Source organism: Macaca nemestrina, chromosome 17 (assembly GCF_043159975.1).
Source record: "Macaca nemestrina isolate mMacNem1 chromosome 17, mMacNem.hap1, whole genome shotgun sequence".
Classification (NCBI taxonomy): Eukaryota; Metazoa; Chordata; class Mammalia; order Primates; family Cercopithecidae; genus Macaca; species Macaca nemestrina.
This window is the reverse complement of record NC_092141.1, coordinates 38,155,548-38,175,985: the sequence shown is the minus strand read 5'-3', so window position 1 is coordinate 38,175,985 and position 20,438 is coordinate 38,155,548. Positions and strand designations below refer to the sequence as shown.

The following is a 20,438-nucleotide window of genomic DNA, read 5'->3' as shown; positions in this document are numbered from 1 at the left end:
AGCAATCCTCCCACCTCAGCCTCTTAGTAGCGGGGACCACAGGTACACCACCATGCCCAGCTAATTTTTGTGTTTCTGGGAGAGACGGGGTTTTGCCGTGTTCACCAGGCTGGTCTTCAACTCCTGGGCTCAAAAGCAATCCGCCTGCCTCTGCCTCCCAAAGTGCTGGGATGATGGGTGTGAGCCCCCGCGCCTGGCAGTTATTTTTATTGATGCTTAATTTTTCCCTTCGTTGAATGCTGGCTGCAGTGAACGCTGGGTGCATCTTCATGTTGGTTTCTGAGTCCTTTTGACATGAGAACCTTGGCTGGTGTTGTACCAGAGAGCAGAATAAGGAAACTGGTGTTCTGTGCTTATCTTGTGCATTTCCCCACACCTGGAATCAGCCGTTCCTCCAGGGAGTGAGGTTCACAGTCTGGGCTCTGGGAGAATTATAAGGTCAGTGTGGTCACCTTTTAGTATGAAGTCAGATATTCTAAACTATTATTTACTTCCTACATTTGGCCCAAGAGTCTAACCAGATATTTTGGGAAAGAGAGAAGGAATTACATAAATAAATCTCATGGTGATAACAATACTTTCACAAGGTAATATAACTTATAACCCATGCAGAATAGAGAATTACTTTTGCTCCTTTAGATTTCTAAAGGAATGAAATAAGCTGTGTGAAGAAACTTTAACTGGAGCATCTTACCGGTGTTATTCATGGTTGAACTCTGCTGCACTAGTTTTTCAGGTTTATTACAAACCTGCAGTAGCCAACTGAACTAATTATCTCTACACAGAGATTTAGCCAGTGGACTAGGCACACTGAAGTTTTGTGAGAGGGGAAATTGGTATTCACATCTTTTCCAGCTTGTTTTGAGCTCAATATATTCACTTTTTGTTTTTTTTTTTTCAATTGAGGCAGACTCTCGCACTGTCGCCTGGGCTGGTGTGCAGTGGCACCATCTGTGCTTGCTGCAACCTCTGCCTCCCGGGTTCAAGCAATTCTCCTGTCTCAGCTTCCCGAGTAGCTAAGATCACAGGTGCCCGCCACCACGCCTGGCTAATATTTTGTATTTTGAGCAGAGGCGGGGTTTCGCTATATTGGCCAGGCTGACCTCGAACTCCTGACCTCGTGATCTGGTAGCCTCAGCCTCCCAAAGTGCTGGGATTACAGGTGTGAGCCACCATGTCCAGTCGATATATTCACATTTTTAATAGGAATAACTGTATATTAAAATCTATTTGAGTGTATACTTAAGATTTGAAGATGTAATTTGACTCAGTACTTTTCACCTGCATTGTTTTCTTCATTCTGTGCCTGTTAAGACTATTCTAATACTTCATTGTAGTTAACCCCTGCGAAAAGAGCTCCCAGAGCTTACGGTGCATTTGATTGATGTCATATGGACTATTTATCATTTCTAAATTATTTTGTTTGTATAAAGCAATCTGAAGAGGATGTAAGTCAGTCTGATTCCAAGTCTACACATCAAACACCTGTCGACAGCCCAGATGACTCAACTCTCAGTGAAAGTGCCAATCAGGTCTTTCCGGTAAGTGAAAGAATTTCCACGTAGTCATGGGAAATTGTAAGTATGAGGATGGGCTCTTGGATAAGAAAATTCAGTTTGCTTGCTTTGCAGTTCGTGTAGGTAACCTGGCCCACTATTTTTTTTTAAATAAGCCATGCTCTTATAACTTATTGATGCCTACAGAATTGATTTTCATAAAGCAACATTTTATTTTAGCAATTAGAGTGGGAAGGTACCATTCTTTGGAGAGTATGATTCCCTTCTTTGGTTGGGCCACAGACTTAAAATGACATCTGGCTTAGTATCTCAACCAAAAATTAGTCATAGCAGTGGGGAAGAAAAACCTCACTAACTGCATGTATTTTATTCCTGAAACAGCTATAGATTTTTGGTACTTCTTTTTTTTGAGACAGGGTCTCACCTTGTAGCCCAGGCTGGGTGTAGGGTGTAGTGGTGTGATCACAGTTCTCTGCAGCCTTGACCTCCCAGGCTCAAGTGACCCACCCATTTCAGCCTCGTGAGTACCTGGACTACAGGTGTGTGCCACATCCAGCTAAGTTTTTATTATTTTGTAGAGACAGAGTCTCACTATTTTACTCCTGGACTCAAGCTGTCTTCCCTCCTCGGCTTCCCAAAGTGCCAAAATTATAGGGATGAGCCATCATTCCTGGCCCTATTTTTCGTACTCTTAACATAAGCAGGGTTTTGTTTTGTTTTGTTTTGTTTTTTTGTTTGTTTGTTTGTTTGTTTTGAGACGGAGTCTTGCTCTGTCACCAGGCTGGAGTGCAGTGGCACGATCTCAGCCCACTGCAACCTCCGCCTCCTGGGTTCAAGTGATTCTCCTGCCTCAGCCTCCTGAGTAGCTGGGATTACAGGCACGCACCATCACGCCTAGTTAATTTTTGCATTTTTAGTAGAGACAGGGTTTCACTGTGTTGGCCAGGATGGTCTCGATTTCTTGACCTCGTGATCCTCCCACCTTGGCCTCCCAAAGTGCTGGGATTACAGGCATGAGCTACCGCACCCAGCCTGTAGATTATTGTCTTTTAAGCTTCTACGTTTGGGGCAGTTGGCTTCATAACAAGATTAACTGATAGCCTAATGACCAAGTATATGGGGCAGGTAAGAGGAATAGTCTAAGACAAATCTTCATTTTTTAGCATGGATAGATGGATAAATCAATATTGGGAAGCTATATTAGAATAAGTAAATTGGTGGCATTACCAGATGAATAGGGAATTTTTTTGAAAGACCAAGTTTGGGCAGACATCAATAATTTGGGCTTGGAAATACTGAGTCTTAGGAGTTCCTGGGAAACATACAGGTAAAGATATCCAGTTGGCAATTTGATATAAGGATCTGGAGCTAGAAGATTTGAAGTAAAAACTGTGGCTTTGAATAACTTTGCCCATTTCTCATTCATGCGTTTTCAGAGTCTTTTTTTAATAGATTCTTTGTAGACAGTGTTGTCTACAAATAGAAACAGCTTCTTCCTTTCTGATGCCTATGCCTTTTATTTCTTGCTTGATTGTATTAACTGTAACTGCCAATATGATGTTATTAATACATTAAATGGGAATGGTGACAGTAGACATGTGTGCCGTGCTCCTGATTTTAAGGGGAATACATTTAGCCTTTTACCGTTAGGTATTTCAGTTCATTTGTTTGTTTCCTTTTTTTTTTTTTTTTTTGGTGAGTCGGAGTCTCACTCTGTCGTCCAGGCTGGAGTGCAGTGGTGCCATCTCAGCTCACAGCAACCTTTGCAACCTTCGTCCCCAGGGTTCTAGCAATTCTCCTGCCTCAGCCTCCCAAGTAGCTGGGATTACAGGCAGCTGCCACCACACTCTGCTATTTTTCTTTTTTGTATTTTTAGTAGAGACGGATTTCTCCATGTTGGCCAGGCTGGTCTCGAGCTCCTGACCTCAGGTGATCCACCCGCCTTGGCCTCCCAAAGTGCTGGGATTACAGGCGTGAGCCACTGCGCCTGGGCTGTTTCTTTTTTTTGAGATGGATTCTCACTCTGTCGCCCAGGCTAGAGTGCATTGGTGTGATCTCGGCTCACTGCAATTTCCACATCCCAGTTTCAAGCGATTGTCCTGCCTCAGCCTCCCCAGTAGCTGGGATTACAAGTGTCTGCAAGCACACCTGGCTAATTTTGTATTTTTAGTAGAGATGGGGTTTCACTATGTTGGCCAGGCTCGTCTTGAACTCCTGAGCTCAGGCGATCCACCCACCTTGGCCTCCCAGGCATGAGCCACCATACCTGGCCTGGACAATTTCTCTTGATCCATCTTCACTAACTCTTTGCTCTATTGGTAATCTTTATCCTATTCTTGATACCATCTAGTAAAATTTTTTATTTCGGATATATTTTATCAGTTTACATTCTGTTTACATTGAGTTTACATTACAGTTTATATTCTGTTCGGTTCTTTTTCATAGATTTTTCTTCTGTTGAGAACTTGTATCTTAACGTTTACTGCAGGCGTGCTCACTTTTATCTTATAGAGCATGATGATAATAGCTGTCTTAAAGTCTGGTAATTCCATCGTCTTGGCATTGGTATCTGTTGATTATCTTTTTCGCTTGAGAATGGTCACTTTTCCGCGACTCTGTGTGTGTTGAATAATACCAGTTTGTATGCTGAACAGTTGGAATATTCCTTTGTGACTCTCTGGTTCTATTAAAATCCTCCAGAGAACGCTGATTTTAGTTGTTGTTTTCAGCATTCGGTCATCCTGCTTGGATTCAGACTGCAAGGTCTGTCTCGCCTTCTTTTCTCCCTGTGGATTCCAATGTCACGACAGTTTTCAAAGCCTGTCCTGTGCTGCTGTAGATCATCCTACGTCTATCTGTGCCCTTTGGGGGTTAGACTTGGACTTGTGCCTTATGTCGTTGTTCGGTTTTCGAGGCTTTTGCTGTGCTGCTTTGGGGTATTCTGTGTCTATGCACCTCAGGAATGAGCCCTGGACAGATGCTTGTTCGTGCACAGAAGTAGGAGAACGCTTCTCTAGGTCTCCTCTCTGGGATTCTTCTCAACTTCCTGCCTGTCCTAGGGCCAGAATGATGGGGCTTCTCAAGGAGGGTTAGTTGCCCATGCCACTGCCACAGCAAGAGAGAGAGGGAATAAATGGACATTTCTCCCTTCCAGCTCTGAGACCCAGGGACTCACTTTCTGAGTTCCTCGATCTACACAGACAGGGCTTGTCTGGGAGTTTTAGCTGTCCACACTGCACTGCCACAGCTCACTGTGTGCCTATCCTCAGATCACACACACACACACGCACAGGCACACACACACACACACGGAAGCTCACTCCCATGTGGGCCCCTTTCTCCAAGTTTGACTCTGCATTTGTTTACTTTTCAGAGTGCACAGGTAGTTGCTTTTTGTATTTATTCCAGAGTGTTTAGTTATAACCAGCAATACAAATAAGCTATAGTGGACTACTCCATGTTGATTGGCACTGGAGTCTTAAAATAGTTATACTTCTTTTTCTTTTTTTGAGACAGGGTCTCACTCTTTTGCCCAGGTTGCAATGCAGTGGCACTGTCACTGCAGCCTCAATCTCCCAGGCTGAAGTGATCCTCTAACTTCAACCTCCTGAGTAGCTGAGACAACAGGTGCACACTACTGCATCCACTAATTTAGTTTTAGTTTTAGTTGATTTTTTTTTTTTTTTTTTTTGAGATGGAATTTTGCTCTTGTTGCCCAGGTTAGAGTGCAATGTTGCGATCTCGGCTCACTGTAACCTCTGCCTCCTGGGTTCAAGCAATTCTCCTGCTTCAGCCTCCTGAGTAGCTGGGATTACAGGCCCCCACCAGCATGCCTGGCTAATTTTTTGTATTTTTAGTATAGACAGGGTTTCACCATGTTGGCCAGGCTGGTCTCAAACTCCTGACCTCAAGTGATCCACCAGCCTCGGCCTCCCAAAGTGCTGGGATTACAGGAGTGAGCCACCGTGCCTGGCCCACTAATTTATTTTTTATAGAGATGGGGTCTTGCTTTGTTGCCCAGGCTGCTCTTGAACTCCTGGCCTCAAGCTATCCCCTCATCTTGGCCTCCCAAAATCTTAGGATTACAGGTGTGAGCCAACACATCCAGCTTATTTCTTAAATGACTCATTAAATGTATGTCTCTTTCACTATACGAAATGTCAGCAGGGACAATTTTGATTTTGTTTATTTTATTTTGTTGTATTGTATTGCATTGTATTGTATTGTACGACGGTGTCTCACTCTGTCGCCTCGGCTGCAGTGCAGTGGCGTGATCTCAGCTTACTGCAACCTCCGCCTCCTTGGTTCAAGTGATTCCCCTGCCTCAACCTCACGAGTAGCTGGGATTACAGGTGTGTGCCACCAAGCCCAGCTAATTTTTGTATTTTTAGTAGAGATGAGGTTTCTCCATGTTGGCCAGGCTGGTCTCAAACTCGTGGCCTCAAGTGATCTGCCTGCCTCAGCCTCCCAAAGTGCTGGGATTATAGGCATGAGCCATTGCACCCTGCCTATTTTATTTTATTTTTAAAACTCATTTATTTTATTTCATTTTATTTTATTTTTGAGATAGGGTCTTGCTCTGTCACCCAGGCTGCAGTGCAATGGTGCAATCTCAGCTCACTGCAACCTCCGCCTCCTGAGTTCAAGCAATTCTCCCACCTCAGCCTCCCTAGTGGCTGGGATTACAGGCACCTACCATCATGCCCTGCAAATTTTTGTATTTTTGTAGAGACGGGATTTCACCATGTTGACCAGGCTGGTCTTGAACTCCTGAGCTCAGGTGATCGCACCATGCACTTCAGCCTGGACGACAGAGCTAGATCCCTCTCAGAAAAAGAAAACAAAATGAAAATCCAATTACGATGCACACGCCTACATAATCAGACAATTCCCAGAGAGTCTACACAACATCCTGCATTCCGTGGAAGAGACTCAGTCATCTCTTCTGCTCATTTCCAAATTTTGGATATTATTTTCTTAATATTATTTTAAACTTTTATTATTACTATTACTATTATTATTATTATTATTATTGTTTTGAGACAGGGTCTCACTCTGTTGCCCAGGTTGGAGTGCAGTGGCATATCATGGCTCACTGCAGACTCAACCTCCAGGGCTCAAGTGATCCTCCCACCTCAGCCTCCCAAGTAGCTGGGACCACAGGTGTGCACCACCACGCCTGGCTAATGTTTTCATTTTTTGTAGCTCGAGGTCTCCCTGTGTTGCCCAGGCTGGTTTCAAACTCCTGGGCTCACGTGATCCTCCTGCCTCGGCCTCCCAAAGTTCTAGGACTACAGGTGGGAACCACAGCACCTGGCCAGTTTTCGTAATATTCTTCACTCAGATAGGAAAATTTTACTTTCTCTTTTTTTTGTACTGGTCTCTCTTTCCTCATCGAATGTTTTTTCCTCTCTTCCTGCCCAGGTATGTCCCTTACTTTCTTTACATGTGGCCCCAGCTTCCTTCCTTTTAACACAAATTTCTGTTTCCTTCCTCTTTCATCCTTACATGAAACACCTGATGGCCCAGGTATTCATTCCTGAAACATTCGAGGAGTAACTTGGAGTGTTCATTTTTCTTGTCTTTTCTTTTCTTTTTTTTGAGATGGAGTCTTGCTCTGTCACCCAGGCTGGAGTGCAGTGGCGTGATCTCTGCTCACTGCAACCTCCACCTCCCAGATTGAAGCGATTCTCCTGCCTCAGCCTCCCAAGTAGCTGGAATTACAGGCGCCTGGCACTATGCCCGGCTAATCTTTGCATTTTTGGTAGAGACAGGGTTACATCATGTTGGCCAGCCTGGTCTTCAACTCCTGACCTTATGATCCATCTGTCTCAGCCTCTCACAGTGCTGGGATTACAAGCATAAGCCACCCCGCCTGGCCTGAAGTGTTAATTTTTCATTTGGGGATAATAAAATGGTATTATTTTTATTAAAAATGGCCCTCATTAGTTTGGCTTTTTTCTCCCCAGTTCTCATTTGGTTTAAATGGTTTAGCATACTTGTATTATATTCCCAGTTTCATTCTAACTTCCATGAGGGAGAAAATTTTTTTTTTTTTTTTTTGAGACGGAGTCTTACTCTATCATCAAGCTGGAGCGCAGTGGCATAATCTCAGCTCACTGCAACCTCCACCTCCCGGGTTCAAGCGATTCTTCTCCCTCAGCCTCCTGAGTAGCTGGGACTACAGGTGCACTCCACCACGCCCAGCTAATTTTTGTATTTTTAGTGGAGATGGGATTTCATCATGTTGGCCAGGATGGTCTTGTGATCCGCCTACCTCGACTTCCCAAAGTGCTTGGATTACAGGCGTGAGCCACCGTATCCGGCCAGTCTGTTACTTTTATTATTTATCCTGATGCTCAAATTGTCCCAGGTTTGGCTGGTGAAACCCCTTTAAAGTTTCTTCTGTGTACTTTTGATATGTCCCCATCCTTCCTCAGACATTTCTAGATGATTCATTTAGAACTGGATATATTTACAGGCTCATGTATTTGCCCTGCCCAGCCCATAGAATCCTTCATTTCTGTGAGGAGCCCTGGTTCCTCTTAGTGGAGGATGCTCTTTAGACTTACTTGGTACTTGGTTGGTAAACTTGTTGTATCACTGCTTCTAGGTCCTGTCACCTGACAAGGCATTTTAATTGCTAATGGCTATTACTGGACAGTATAGATGTAAAACCATCATTGCAAAAAAGGAAAAACAAGTTGCTAGAATTTAGGGGGTTCAAAGTTTCACCTGCACATCTCTGCACAGTTGGTATTTGGCCTTCTGAGCAGGATGCAACTAGCTGGTGATAAGAGTGCCCGAAGATGCTAGTGTTGGAGCTCTGGATGGAAGAAGCCCTGCTGCTAGAAGGATGCTAACCTCTTCCCATTTTGTTCTCTCCCTGTGAAGCCTCTCATGGGCACAGTGTAAACCAGAAGCAAGCTGCTAAGGGATTCTGAATAAATGAGTCAGCACTTCCTAGACCATGGTTTCTCATCCTTGGCATCGTAGACATTTTGGGCCAGAGGGCCGTCTTGTGCTTTGTAGGATGTTTAGTAATATTCCTAGCCTCTACGAAATTGATGCCAGTAACCCTCCCTGTCCCACTAATAGAACTGAGAGTGTCTCCATGCATTGCTAAGTGACCCCTAGGGGGCAACATGGCACCTGGTTGAGACCCATTTCCTAGACCCAGCAGAGCAGGCTTGGAGCTGAGAAACGGTAGTACTAACCAACCATCAACCTACTTTACTTCAAATGTTCTTGAAATGTAGAGGAAGGGCAAAGGGATTATGTTTATGGGCCTGCGATGGTCCTGTAATGTAGAGAGATGATGCTTTTTCTTTTTTTCATTGACGGGGCAAGCAAAGATCAGGTAAGCAATCTCTTTATAGACAGGCAAGATTCAAATCCTGATGAAGTTGATATTTGTTTACATGCTCTTAAAGTGTGTTGTTGAATTTTCTGAGTTGGAGTTATTGCCATACTGTTTTTACATGAGTGAACTGTTTTTTGTGTATTGCATTTCAGTCATTCTTGATGCATTATTAACATGAATGCATTTTCTGGATGGTGCCCTGCTAGGGTCATACTGCTCAGGCTCATAGCTAGACATTGTAAGTGGAGGAAAGAAGAAATGAATATTAAAGCCAGTGTTTAAAAACTTTTAAATTTTGGTTGGGCACGGTGGCTCACGCCTATAATCCCAGCACTTTGGGAGGCTGAGGCGGGCGGATCACAAGGTCAGGAGATCGAGACCATTCTGGCTGACACAGTGAAACTAATTTTTTAGTCTCTACTAAAAAATACAAAAAATTAGCCAGGCGTGGTGGCGGGCGCCTGTAGTCCCAGCTACTCGGGAGGCTGAGGCAGGAGAATGGCATGAACCCTGGAGGCGGAGCTTGCAGTGAGCTGAGATCGCGCCACTGCACGCCAGCCTGGGCGACAGAACGAGACTGTCTCAAAAAAAAAAAAAAAAAAAAAAAAACCTTTTACATTTTTTGTAATTATACTGTGTTTCTATACCTTGGTTTATTTGAGATTCACTTCAAACTGTATAAGCACTATCCATTTTCCTCATTTTATCTTTATGCTTAGTCCCTTCCTTCTTCCTTTTCCATACTACCATATATCACTCTTAGACATCCTCTCTCAGAGAAAGTCTCCCAAAGATCAGCTCATCCTAACCAACTGTTTATCTTTCAGCTTGCAAGTCTCATCACCTCAAACCAAACATGTCTAAAATCAGACTTGCATGCCTCCTAAACTAGACATAAACCACATCTCTTTTCCCCCAGGACTAGGGTATTCTCTATACTTTGTATTAATTATTCCTACTCCTATCCAGAGTTTGATGTTTGTTGGAGGTCCCTTTATTTTAAAATCCCTGAAGAAACTGGCGCAGACATAAAGAAATGTAATTTAACAGTTGAAGGTAAGATTTTGGAGGACTTAGTAACATTTTAAATTGGTTAGCCTGCAAAACGGGAAAGTGACTTAATTCATGTCTGTGGTGAGTTTTTGAGACTGGATTTAGAATAACTGCTCTGTATGTAGAGCACATTAGAACAAAGGGACCTGAAGTTGTATTTCAGTGTCTTATAGAGGACTTCAGGAACTGCTTGGTATGAAGAGTTGTGTCAGGGTGAGTCTGTTGTACTTCCCCAACTAAAACAAGTCATCTTTCATCATTTTCATATGTTTGGCTGTGTTTCTGTAGACCTCTATCCCTTAGTCTTCATACTGTTTTAAATGCTTATTTACTTATCCTTATTCCCCATTTAGGCTCTAAGCACTAAGTGGGTATTATAAGTGCTCAAAAATTTTGGTTGTTAGAAATAGTAATGTTAAGTCAATGAGAAATGGTCTTAAAATACAGATCCAGGGCAGATCTTTTCCTGCCTCAATACAAGGAGCTGTCATGTGCCTTACTTGACTGGGAATCTGTCACAATTACATGTGCAGACATTTCTAGTTTAGATAACATTAAAAAAAATTTAGCAAACAGTATGTTTTCTGCTCCCTCCTTATACATCTTGTGGTACATTAAGGATTTCCAGTTCTCCTTTCCCTCAAACAGTTGCAGAAAGTCAGTATAAGAGTGTTTAGGCCGGGTGCAGTGGCTCATGCTTATAATCCCAGCACTTTGGGAGGCCGAGGTGGGCGGATCTCGAGGCCAGGAGTTCCAGACCAGCCTAGCCAGCATGGTGAAACCCCATCTCTACTAAAAATACAAAAATTAGCCAGGCATGGTGGCCTGCGCTTGTAATCCCAGCTACTCAGGAGGCTGAGGTAGGAGAATCACTTGACCCCTGGAGGCAGAAGTTGCAGTGAGCCGAGATCGCGCCACTGTACTCCAGCCTGGGCGACAGAGCAAGTGGGGTGGGGGAGGGGAGACATTAAATGTGTTTCCCCCCTTTCATTGTTTGAAATGACATTATTCTCTTACATGTAGCGTGTCTTTTCAGGCCAGAGGTCACCTGTTGCTGTGCATACATTATTAGCCAAGTATATGATGGGAAGGCTTTCTAAACAACTCTTAGACTCTGTTTTCGATGCCCAGTAGTACATAGTCTTTTGCATTGCCTGTAAGTTGTATCTGTAATTTTCAAAAAGTTGAGAAAACACTACATTAGAGTAAGAACTTAAAATAGTGACTTTAAGTAGAGCTTTGTTTGGTGATAAACCTCTGAAAATAAATATCTATAAGCACCTGCCTCAAGAGTAATTCCTCAATTTCAGGATTTCATTCCAGAGAAGTTAGGTAATTGGAAGAATCTTCTTAAAAAATAAGTCAAGGGAAAAACAATAAACAAGGCATGAAATATATATCTCCATATCGTAATAAATACAGTTCTGAAGGCATCTACTTCCGGGGAAAAAAAGATTATTATCAAAAGATATGCTTCAGTAGGCAACCCTTAATCATCGGTTTGCCACTTAATGACTCTGCCTTTGGAGCAAATTACTTAGTGCCTGTGTGCCTCCGTTTATCCATCTGTAAAAGAATCAACAGTTCAGTGACTAAGTCTTTAGCAGATTAAAAATCATCACCTTCCCTTAAAAGAGCTCTTTTTTGGGGAAAGTTGGAGCCTAAACCAAGCTCTCTCTGCCTTGCTCCCACAGACCTGTCTGCAGACTTTTCAAAACAGAGCAGTTTCTATCTAGTGTGCATTGTTTAAAGCAACTAAACTGAATTGCAAATGTATATGGAAATACTGGGGTGTGTGTGTGTGTGTGTGTGTTTAAAATAGAGATGAGGTCTCGCTATGTTGCCCAGGCTGGTCTCAAACTCCTGGGCTCAAGCAGTCCTCCCGCCTCAGCCTCCCAAAGTGTTGAGATTACAGACATGAGCTACCTCACCCGGCGTTATTTTTGGTTTTTACATATAAACTTTTTATCACAAAACCATGGCTGACAGGATTCATTTCTTCAAAACCTGTTTCCCACTAACCACCTGTTAAAACTTGCGACCTAGTTCTCCTGGGCTGTTGTTGCCACCTGGTGGCTTACTCCTGGAGGTATTTGGTATAGCATTTTTATCTACTTAATTGTTTTTTCTGCTATAGAAAACAAGTACTTGTTCAGGGCCTTCTTTTTCCCCCTCTACTTTCATTATTCAGTAGTTCTTACATCACGAAGTCTGTTATAGAGGTTGCAGTGAGCCAAGATAGCGCCACTGCACTCCAGCCTGGGCGACAGAGTGAGACTCCATCTCCGAAAAAAAAAGTCTGTTATAGACACACATTAATCCCCTCCCCCTTTCCCTTCTCTCTTTTTGAGCTCTTATCTAATTACCCTAGGAAAACATCCCCTTCTTTTCATTTACTTCATTCATTCAATAGATATTATTGAATTCCCACATTGTCCCAGGCACTGTTTACCCTCTTCCTTCATTTTATGAGTCAGAAAACAGCTCTAATCATGGCAGAGTATAATAGTAGATTGAGTAATATAGAAGCTTCTCTATTTCCAGATAAGAGGCTCTGAAAGGCTGTTCCTAAGCTCACTCATGAGCAAGTCCATTGTTGCTAAGATAAGTTTCTGTTTTCAAAACAGGGATGCATTTCTACGAACAAATAAAAGAGTGTAGATCAGTTCTTTAAAATCAGGCAAACCAATCAGTTATTCCAGAGAGGACCAAGTTCCTCTATACTGAAAACTTTTAGAAATGAATTAATCTTCCGTCTTTCACAAAGTTCATAAAGAACTCTTTAAATACAGTATTTCACCCATGTTTCTATTCACTTTGTTGGGCAGATTTGAACCAGCTTTAAATCAGCTATAGCCACAAAAGAAGTTTTATCACTTTCCACCTACCTCACGACTTTGTGAAGATTGGCAAAGTAATATATGTAAGTCATTAGGTACATAATTAAAAGTGAAGGAACTTGCTATTAAACCACTAGAAGGAACTCCGTGTGGCAAGAATTTTTATACACTGTTGTATCCTCAGCAAATATTTTTGTTCACTGCTGTATCTTGGCATATAATAGATAATAAATAATGAAAGGATGGGTGGATTCTCCTTGTTGTTACGTATCACAGAACTCGCAGAATTCCACCTGGAAAAAAAAAAGTAGAAAAGCCAATTTCCAGTAAGAAAGGGTTGTTTTAAATGTTTTAAATGCTGAATGAACATATAGTTCATTCAAGTAAGACTACTGTGTGAGGAGTACACATGGCAAAACCTACTTACTGAGCTTCCTGGTTCTCTTTCTTCTGGATCTTGCTTCTGGATCATGCTCTCCCCGTTTTTCATTTCTCTTTCTCTGCTGTGGAATCTCTTTAGCTATAGGTTTACTCTTGAAGAGTCTGTTTGAATGGGTCTCAATACCCCATTTCTCCTCTTGAGTCTGTCCCTTAAACACAGGGCATAGGTTTTAAAAAATACGCATATATAGAGTTATATGTATGTTTAATATACCTTTTTATTCTCTTCCTATTTCTAAAAATAACTAAGGAAAGCTCTTAAAAAAAACACACAGACAAATCGGAGAGTTTCTTTTTGTTTTGGCAAGGGATGATTTATATTTCCTCTGTGATTCTTAAGTAGAAGATGAAAAAACTCTCCATTCTTGACGTAGGCTCCCAGTTTATGAAGCATTATAAACTTTGTCTTAGATTTCCTTCCTCCAGCAGTTTCACATCTGGAAGTATCCTTTGACCATTTTCTTTAAGCAAAATAATTCTGGTTACTTCTACTTTTAATTGAGTTACTTATACTATAGTTTGTCTTTTTTTTTTTTTTTTTTTTTTTTTTTGAGACAGAGTCTTACTCTTTCACCCAGGCTGGAGCACACTGGCACAATTTTGGCTCACTGCAACCTCCACCTCCCGGGTTCAAGGAATTCTCCTGCCTCAGCCTCCCAAGTAACTGGGATTACAGGCACCCGCCACTACACCCAGCTAATTTTTGTATCTTTAGTAGAGACGGGGTTTCACAATGTTGGCCAGGCTGGTCTCGAACTCCTGACCTTCCGTGATCCTCCCACCTCAGCCTCCCAAAGTGCTGAGATTACAGGCATGAGCCACTGTGCCCAGCCTAGCTCATCTTTTTTACTTGGCTTTGTGTTCATCTGAGATCCTCTTCTAAGGGTTGCACAATTTTTCAACTGCTTAAATGCAGAGTCTCTTCTTGGAGATGGTCTATCATTTAATAGTATTGTTCTTTGTGCAGTTCTCAGCATCAAAATGATACAGCCTATATGATACATACCCTTTTTTCAAAAAGTCACACTTGGAGAGATGCATGGGCCTTGAAGAGACAATACACAGACATTTCACAGAAGTAGAAAAGAGGCCTTCCCTCTCTCCACCACCCCCGCCCCATCACGTGGTAGCTAGAAGTCAAAATTGGCTGTCAATGGCAAGTACTGTGTAATCCAAGGCCTTCAAATTCCAGATGAGGTCGACTTCCTGTTGTATTCTTTTTTCCCTGTGTTTCTTGAAGGTAACTTGCCCTTTGCTGACCTTTTCTTTCCCATCAACTCTCTATTCCTTAGCTAAAAACTAATTTTATTAAAAAGTAAAAGGTATACCAACCTGAGATTTTTCTCCTTTAAAAAGCTGTAAACGAATATTAGAAACCTTTTTTTTTTTTTTTTTTTTAAATAAGAAAGAAAAGACTACATATTATTTCAGTGGCTTTTTAAAAATGTGTTCCCAGGCAGGGCGCGGTGGCTCAAGCCTGTAATCCCAGCACTTTGGGAGGCCGAGACGGGCCAATCCCGAGGTCCGGAGATCGAGACCATCCTGGCTAACACGGTGAAACCCTGTCTCTACTAAAAAATATATTAAAAAAAAAAAACTAACTGGGCGAGGTGTTGAGCGCCTGTAGTCCCAGCTACTCCGGAGGCTGAGGCAGGAGAATGGCATAAACCCGGGAGGCGGAGCTTGCAGTGAACTGAGATTGGGCCACTGCACTCCAGCCTGGGCGACAGAGGGAGACTCCCTCTCAAAAAAAAAAAAAAAAAAAAAAAAAAGTGTTCCCACTAGAGGGCATCCTTTTCTCAAAATTTTAGTTCATAGCTTTCGTTTGTTTTCCAGAACTTCTAAATATACAAAACAATGAGAAAGGATGGGGGATCACAAATATAACACCTTAACCTTATAATGTAGCTTGTCCAAGTTACCATTTTACAAACTAGTGATTTCTCAACTTCTTTATGACACAGTATGACTAAGCTAGATTTTTTTTTTTTTTTTGGAGACGGAGTGCCGCTCTGTTACCAGGCTGGAGTGCAGTGGCATAATCTCAGCTCACTGCAACCTCTGCCTCCCGGGTTCAAATGATTCTTTTTCCTCAGCCTCCCGAGTACCTGGGATTACAGGCACGCACCACCAGGCCCGGCTAATTTTTGTATATTTAGCAGAGATGGAGTTTCGCCGGGTTGGCCAGGCTGGTCAGGAACTCCTGACCTCAGGTGATCTGCCCTCCTCGGCCTCCCAAAGCCCTGGGATTACAGGCGTGAGCCCCCGTGCCCAGCCGTGACTAAGCTAGATTATGCAGTAATGGGTTGCACATGTTATTATTTGGTTAACTCAGTTTTTGCAGAATATGTGTAGTGTAAGGTAAATGAAACCTAAATGTTTTTTAATGTAATGGATATCAGTGCTATCTAGACAACTAGTGGTTATTCAGCTTTGCCTCTCAAGGCATTATTTTACAATATTTGAACTCTTGTTTCTGTTATAATACTTTTCAGAACTTTGATTTGATTTTTTTTAAAAACGGAGTCTTGCTCTGTCGCCCAGGCCAGAGTGCAGTGGTGTGATCTTGGCTCACTGCAGCCTCCACCTCCCAGCTAATTTTTGTATTTTTGGTAGAGATGGGGTTTCATCATGTTGACCAGGCTGGTCTTGAACTCCTGACCTCAGGTGATCCACCCGCCTCGGCCTCCCAAAGTTCTGGGATCACAGGCGTGAGCCACCACGTCCAGCCAGAACTTTGAGTTTTTAATATCTTAAATACAGTGTACTGATACCTCATCAGAAGCAACTTCATTCTTCCTGTGAAGGAATTGATAGTTTTACCTATGCCATGTATCTGTTCTGTTTCAGATTTCTCCGACTTCCTGATACCAGGTAGAATCACTATTGTTAACCAAGGGACTGCAGCAAAGAGCTAGCTTATTTCCTCCCATAGGAACGTTCGATTACCTGTAGTTGACAGTAGCGGAGCAGGTTTTGTTCATCTGTGTCATAAAATGATACAAATTCTGACAGATATACTTAGGAGGTCCTCTGTATTGAGTGAGAGTCATTCTAAGGCGGACAATGGGCTACTATTGAGAAACTGAAAAAGTCTGTGCTTGTATACTTTTATTTAGAGACTTAGGTGGTATGGAATGTTCTATCAAATTAAATAGTAACTTCAACAAGTTTATGACAACAGAAGGAATTAAAGGACAGAGTTTTCGTACACAAAACAATGAGAAAGGATGATAGCAGACTATATGGAAAAACTGTATGTTATAAAACATTTTTACTTACCTCAACTTCTTATTCATAGTATGCTAATCACCAAAAAACCCTCTGTAGCATGCCTGCCACAGAGATTTTTTTTTTTTTTTTTTTTTTGAGACAGAGTCTGGCTCTGTCACCCAGGCTGGAGTGCAGTGGCCGGATCTCAGCTCACTGCAAGCTCCGCCTCCCGGGTTCATGCCATTCTCCTGCTTCAGCCTCCCGAGTAGCTGGGACTACAGGCACCCGCCACCTCGCCCGGCTAGTTTTTTGTATTTTTTTTTTTTTAGTAGAGACGGGGTTTCACCGTGTTAGCCAGGATGGTCTCTATCTCCTGACCTCATGATCCCCCCGTCTCAGCCTCCCAAAGTGCTGGGATTACAGACTTGAGCCACCGCGCCCGGCCGCCACAGAGATTATTAATAAAGTGAATCTTATGTTGTAAGAAACCCTGCTGTAAACTTACCTAAAGTTTGACTTAAATATTTTATAAATATGTATGATGTATCTGTATTTGAAATACTGATCTTGAATCATAAAAGGCCTTTCAGTATTTGAGAAGCTAAACAATATATATTACAGAAATGATTTCATCGCAAATAGACAGTAAATTTAAACAAACAAACCCTGTTTCCTTTTTAAAGGGCTTACAGTTACGGAACTCTAGCTGGGTTTAAGTGAAGCCTGAGGCTACCACCCCCTATCCCTTATGTGAACCATTTAGGTAGCTTTGAATTAAATCGCAAGAGTAGAGTGAGCAAGGGATAAGTATCAGCATCTTTTTACTGAAAGATACAGTGTTTATCAATATCACCATGCACAGTTGCCTTAAGCTTTGTTCATCTATACTTGCCAGGAGGCATCCCCACCTAGAAAGAGAAGGCAGGCCTACAGAATAATGTCAGGCTACACACCAAAAAGTTCAGAGCTGGGTTTACCTTCCTGGCACCTAAATTCACAGTACAATTGTTTGTCAATATTATTATACCATCATACCATCATATTAAACTTTCATTTGTGAACCTAAATAGGTATCATAGGTATTCCCCCCCTGCCACATTCATTATTTTCAGTGTTGTGCTTAAAGCATCATCATGCATGAAAGCTATTTTGTTTTTGTTTGAGATAGGGTCTCACTCTGGCACCCAGGCTGGAGCACAGTGGCACAATCTCCACTCACTGCAGCCTCAACCTCCTAGGCTCAAGTGATCCTCCTACCTCAGTCTGAGTAGTAGGGACTACAGGCGCTCACCACCACACCTGGCTAATTTTTGTATGTTTTTTGTAGAGACGGGGTTTCTCCATGTCTCCCAGGCTGGTCTCAAACTCCTGCACTCAAACAATCTGCCCGCCTTGGTTTCCCAAAGTGTTGGTATTGATGACAGGCCTGAGCTGCTGCGCCTGGCCTGGAAGCTATTTTGAATAAGCAAATTTTTAAGTATTCCGTCTCTTTGCTCAAGTATCTTTTTTAGTAATACTTTCTTTGTCCACAGCTGTCCTTCACTGGTTTATGTTTCTCCATAGCACTTACTTCCACCATGCTCTGCAACATTTTTTCTTTTTTTGGAGTCAGGGTTTACTCTGTCTGCAGGCTAGAGTGCAGTTGCATGATCATAGCTCACAGCAGCCTCGACCTCCTGGGCTGAAGCAATTCTCCCACCTCAGCCTCCTGAGAAGCTGGGTCTACAGGCACGCACCACCACACTTAGCCAACTTTTATTTTTATGCTTGTCTTCACGCACTAAATGTTAGTTTCTTGGGGGCAGGGCTTTGTTTTGTTCATTGCTATATCCTCAGCATCTAAAACATATTACATATTAGATAATCAATATTTGTTGAATTTGCTGAAAAATTGCCACTATGATGCCATCATTTGGCTGCCATTGTAAGTTGATTAGGGAGTCTCACTGCAGCTTTTGAGATCAAGGATCTCGAAGGATATTTTGAAAACTAATTTAAAAGGTTTTGTATAGTACTAAGATCAAATTGTATTCTAGGAAAGTAATAAAATCATCTTATAGCTCACACCTGTAATCCCAGCACTTTGGGAGGCCGAGGTGGGCAGATCACGAGGTCAGGAGATCAAGAACATCCTGGCCAATGTGATGAAACCCTCTCTCTACTAAAAGTACAAAAATTAGCCGGACGAGGTGGCGGGTGCCTGTAGTCCCAGCTACTCGGGAGGCTGAGGCAGGAGAATGGCGTGAACCCGGGAGGTGGAGCTTGCAGTGAGCCGAGATCGTGCCACTGCACTCCAGCCTGGGCGACACAGCGAGACTCTGTCTCAAAAAAAAAAAATCTTACTGCATCTGAATAAGTTAATATTACCACTTTAGAATTTAGGACTTTCATATATTTTAATCCTCATTTGATTCTCGTAGCAAACTTCATAGATGAAGAAAGATTGAGCAGAGAACATTAAGTGATTTGTCTAAGTGGTTATTGTTAATGGCTAAGTAATAACAGGGAATTCCATTTTTTTTGTTTCGGTTTTTTGTTTGTTTGTTTGTTTGTTTGTTTGTTTTTTGAGACGGAGTCTTGCTCTGTCACCCAGACTGGAGTGCAGTGGCCGGATCTCGGCTCACTGCAAGCTCCGCCTCCCGGGTTCCCGCCATTCTCCTGCCTCAGCCTCCTGAGTAGCTGGGACTACAGGTGCCCGCCACCTCGCCTGGCTAGTTTTTTGTATTTTTTAGTAGAGACGGGGTTTCACCGTGTTGGCCAGGATGGTCTTGATCTCCTGACCTCGTGATCCGCCCGTCTCGGCCTACCAAAGTGCTGGGACTACAGGCTTGAGACACCGCACCCGGCCTTTTGTTTCGGTTTTTTTTGGTGGTTGCTTTTGTTTTTTTTTTTTAGGAGAAGTCTCGCTCTTGTGCCCCAGGCTGGAGTGCGATGGCGCGATCTCGGCTCACTGCAACCTCTGCCTCCCAGATTCAAGCAATTCTCCTGCCTCAGCCTCCCGAGTAGCTGGGATGTGGCTGCCACCACGCCCAGCTAATTTTTGTATTTTTAGTAGAGATGGGGTTTCACCATGTTGGCCAGGCTGGTCTTGAACTCCTGACCTTGTGATCTGCCTGTCTCAGCCTCCCAAAGTGCTGGGATTACAGACGTGAGCCACTGTGCCTGGCCTGATTTTTTTTTTTTTTTGGTGTTTTTTGTTTTTTAATAAAAACATTCAACAAACATTAAGAATCTATAACCTAGGCCAGTCTCAGTGGCTCATGCCTGTAATCCTAATACTTTGGGAGGCTGACACAGGCAGATTGCTTGAGTCCAGGAGTTCGAGACCATCCTGACAAAAATTATGCGGGCATGGTGGCACACACCAGTGGTCTCAGCTACTCAGGAGGCTGAGGTAGAAGGATTGCTTAAACCCAGGAGGTCGAGGCTGTAGTGAGCCGAGATTATGCAACTGCATTCCAGGCAGGGTGACAGTGAGACCTTGTCTCAAAAAAAATCTACAGTCTGCCAAAACTATGTTAGTTTTCCGGTTTTCCACCTTGAACTGACAGCCCAAAGGTTGTTGTAAACAATTCCAGCTTTGCTTTATGTTTTTGTTTTTTGTTTTTTTGTTTGGAAGGAAGGAAAGAACTTTTAAAAATAAAATATTGGTTGGATATATGAGAATTTTCATAAAATAAATGCAAAGGAGAAGAATGGTACTACAGATCCTCTTGGCCAGATGTAAAAATGTTACATTTCAAGATCCCTAAAAGCTTCACACACTCATCTCCTCATCCCCTTAACCCCCAGAGGGAACCACTGACCAAAATTTTATCATTCCCTCATTTTCCTTTTATAGTTTTACTACATGTTTGATTTCCTAAACTAGATACTGGTTTTCAACTTTATACTATATGTATTCTTTGAGACTTTTTTTCATTCATCTGAGGCAGATGTTCTTACCTGTTGCTTTGATTCATTCTTTTTCCAATACATTCTGTGCATATTGAACTGTTGAGCTTTTGAGTC

The 20,438-nt window shown here is 42.5% G+C and overlaps 1 protein-coding gene across 1 annotated transcript in view; it reads left to right on the top strand.

The window, feature by feature from the left end:
* The first annotated feature begins 18,326 nt into the window (after window positions 1-18,326).
* Window positions 18,327-20,438, top strand: part of LOC139359287 (E3 ubiquitin-protein ligase KCMF1-like) — a 34,996-nt gene continuing 32,884 nt past the window's right edge. Inside the window, 1 exon segment of the mRNA XM_071081910.1 lies at window positions 18,327-18,351. Within this exon segment, the coding sequence (XP_070938011.1) occupies window positions 18,327-18,351 (25 nt within the window).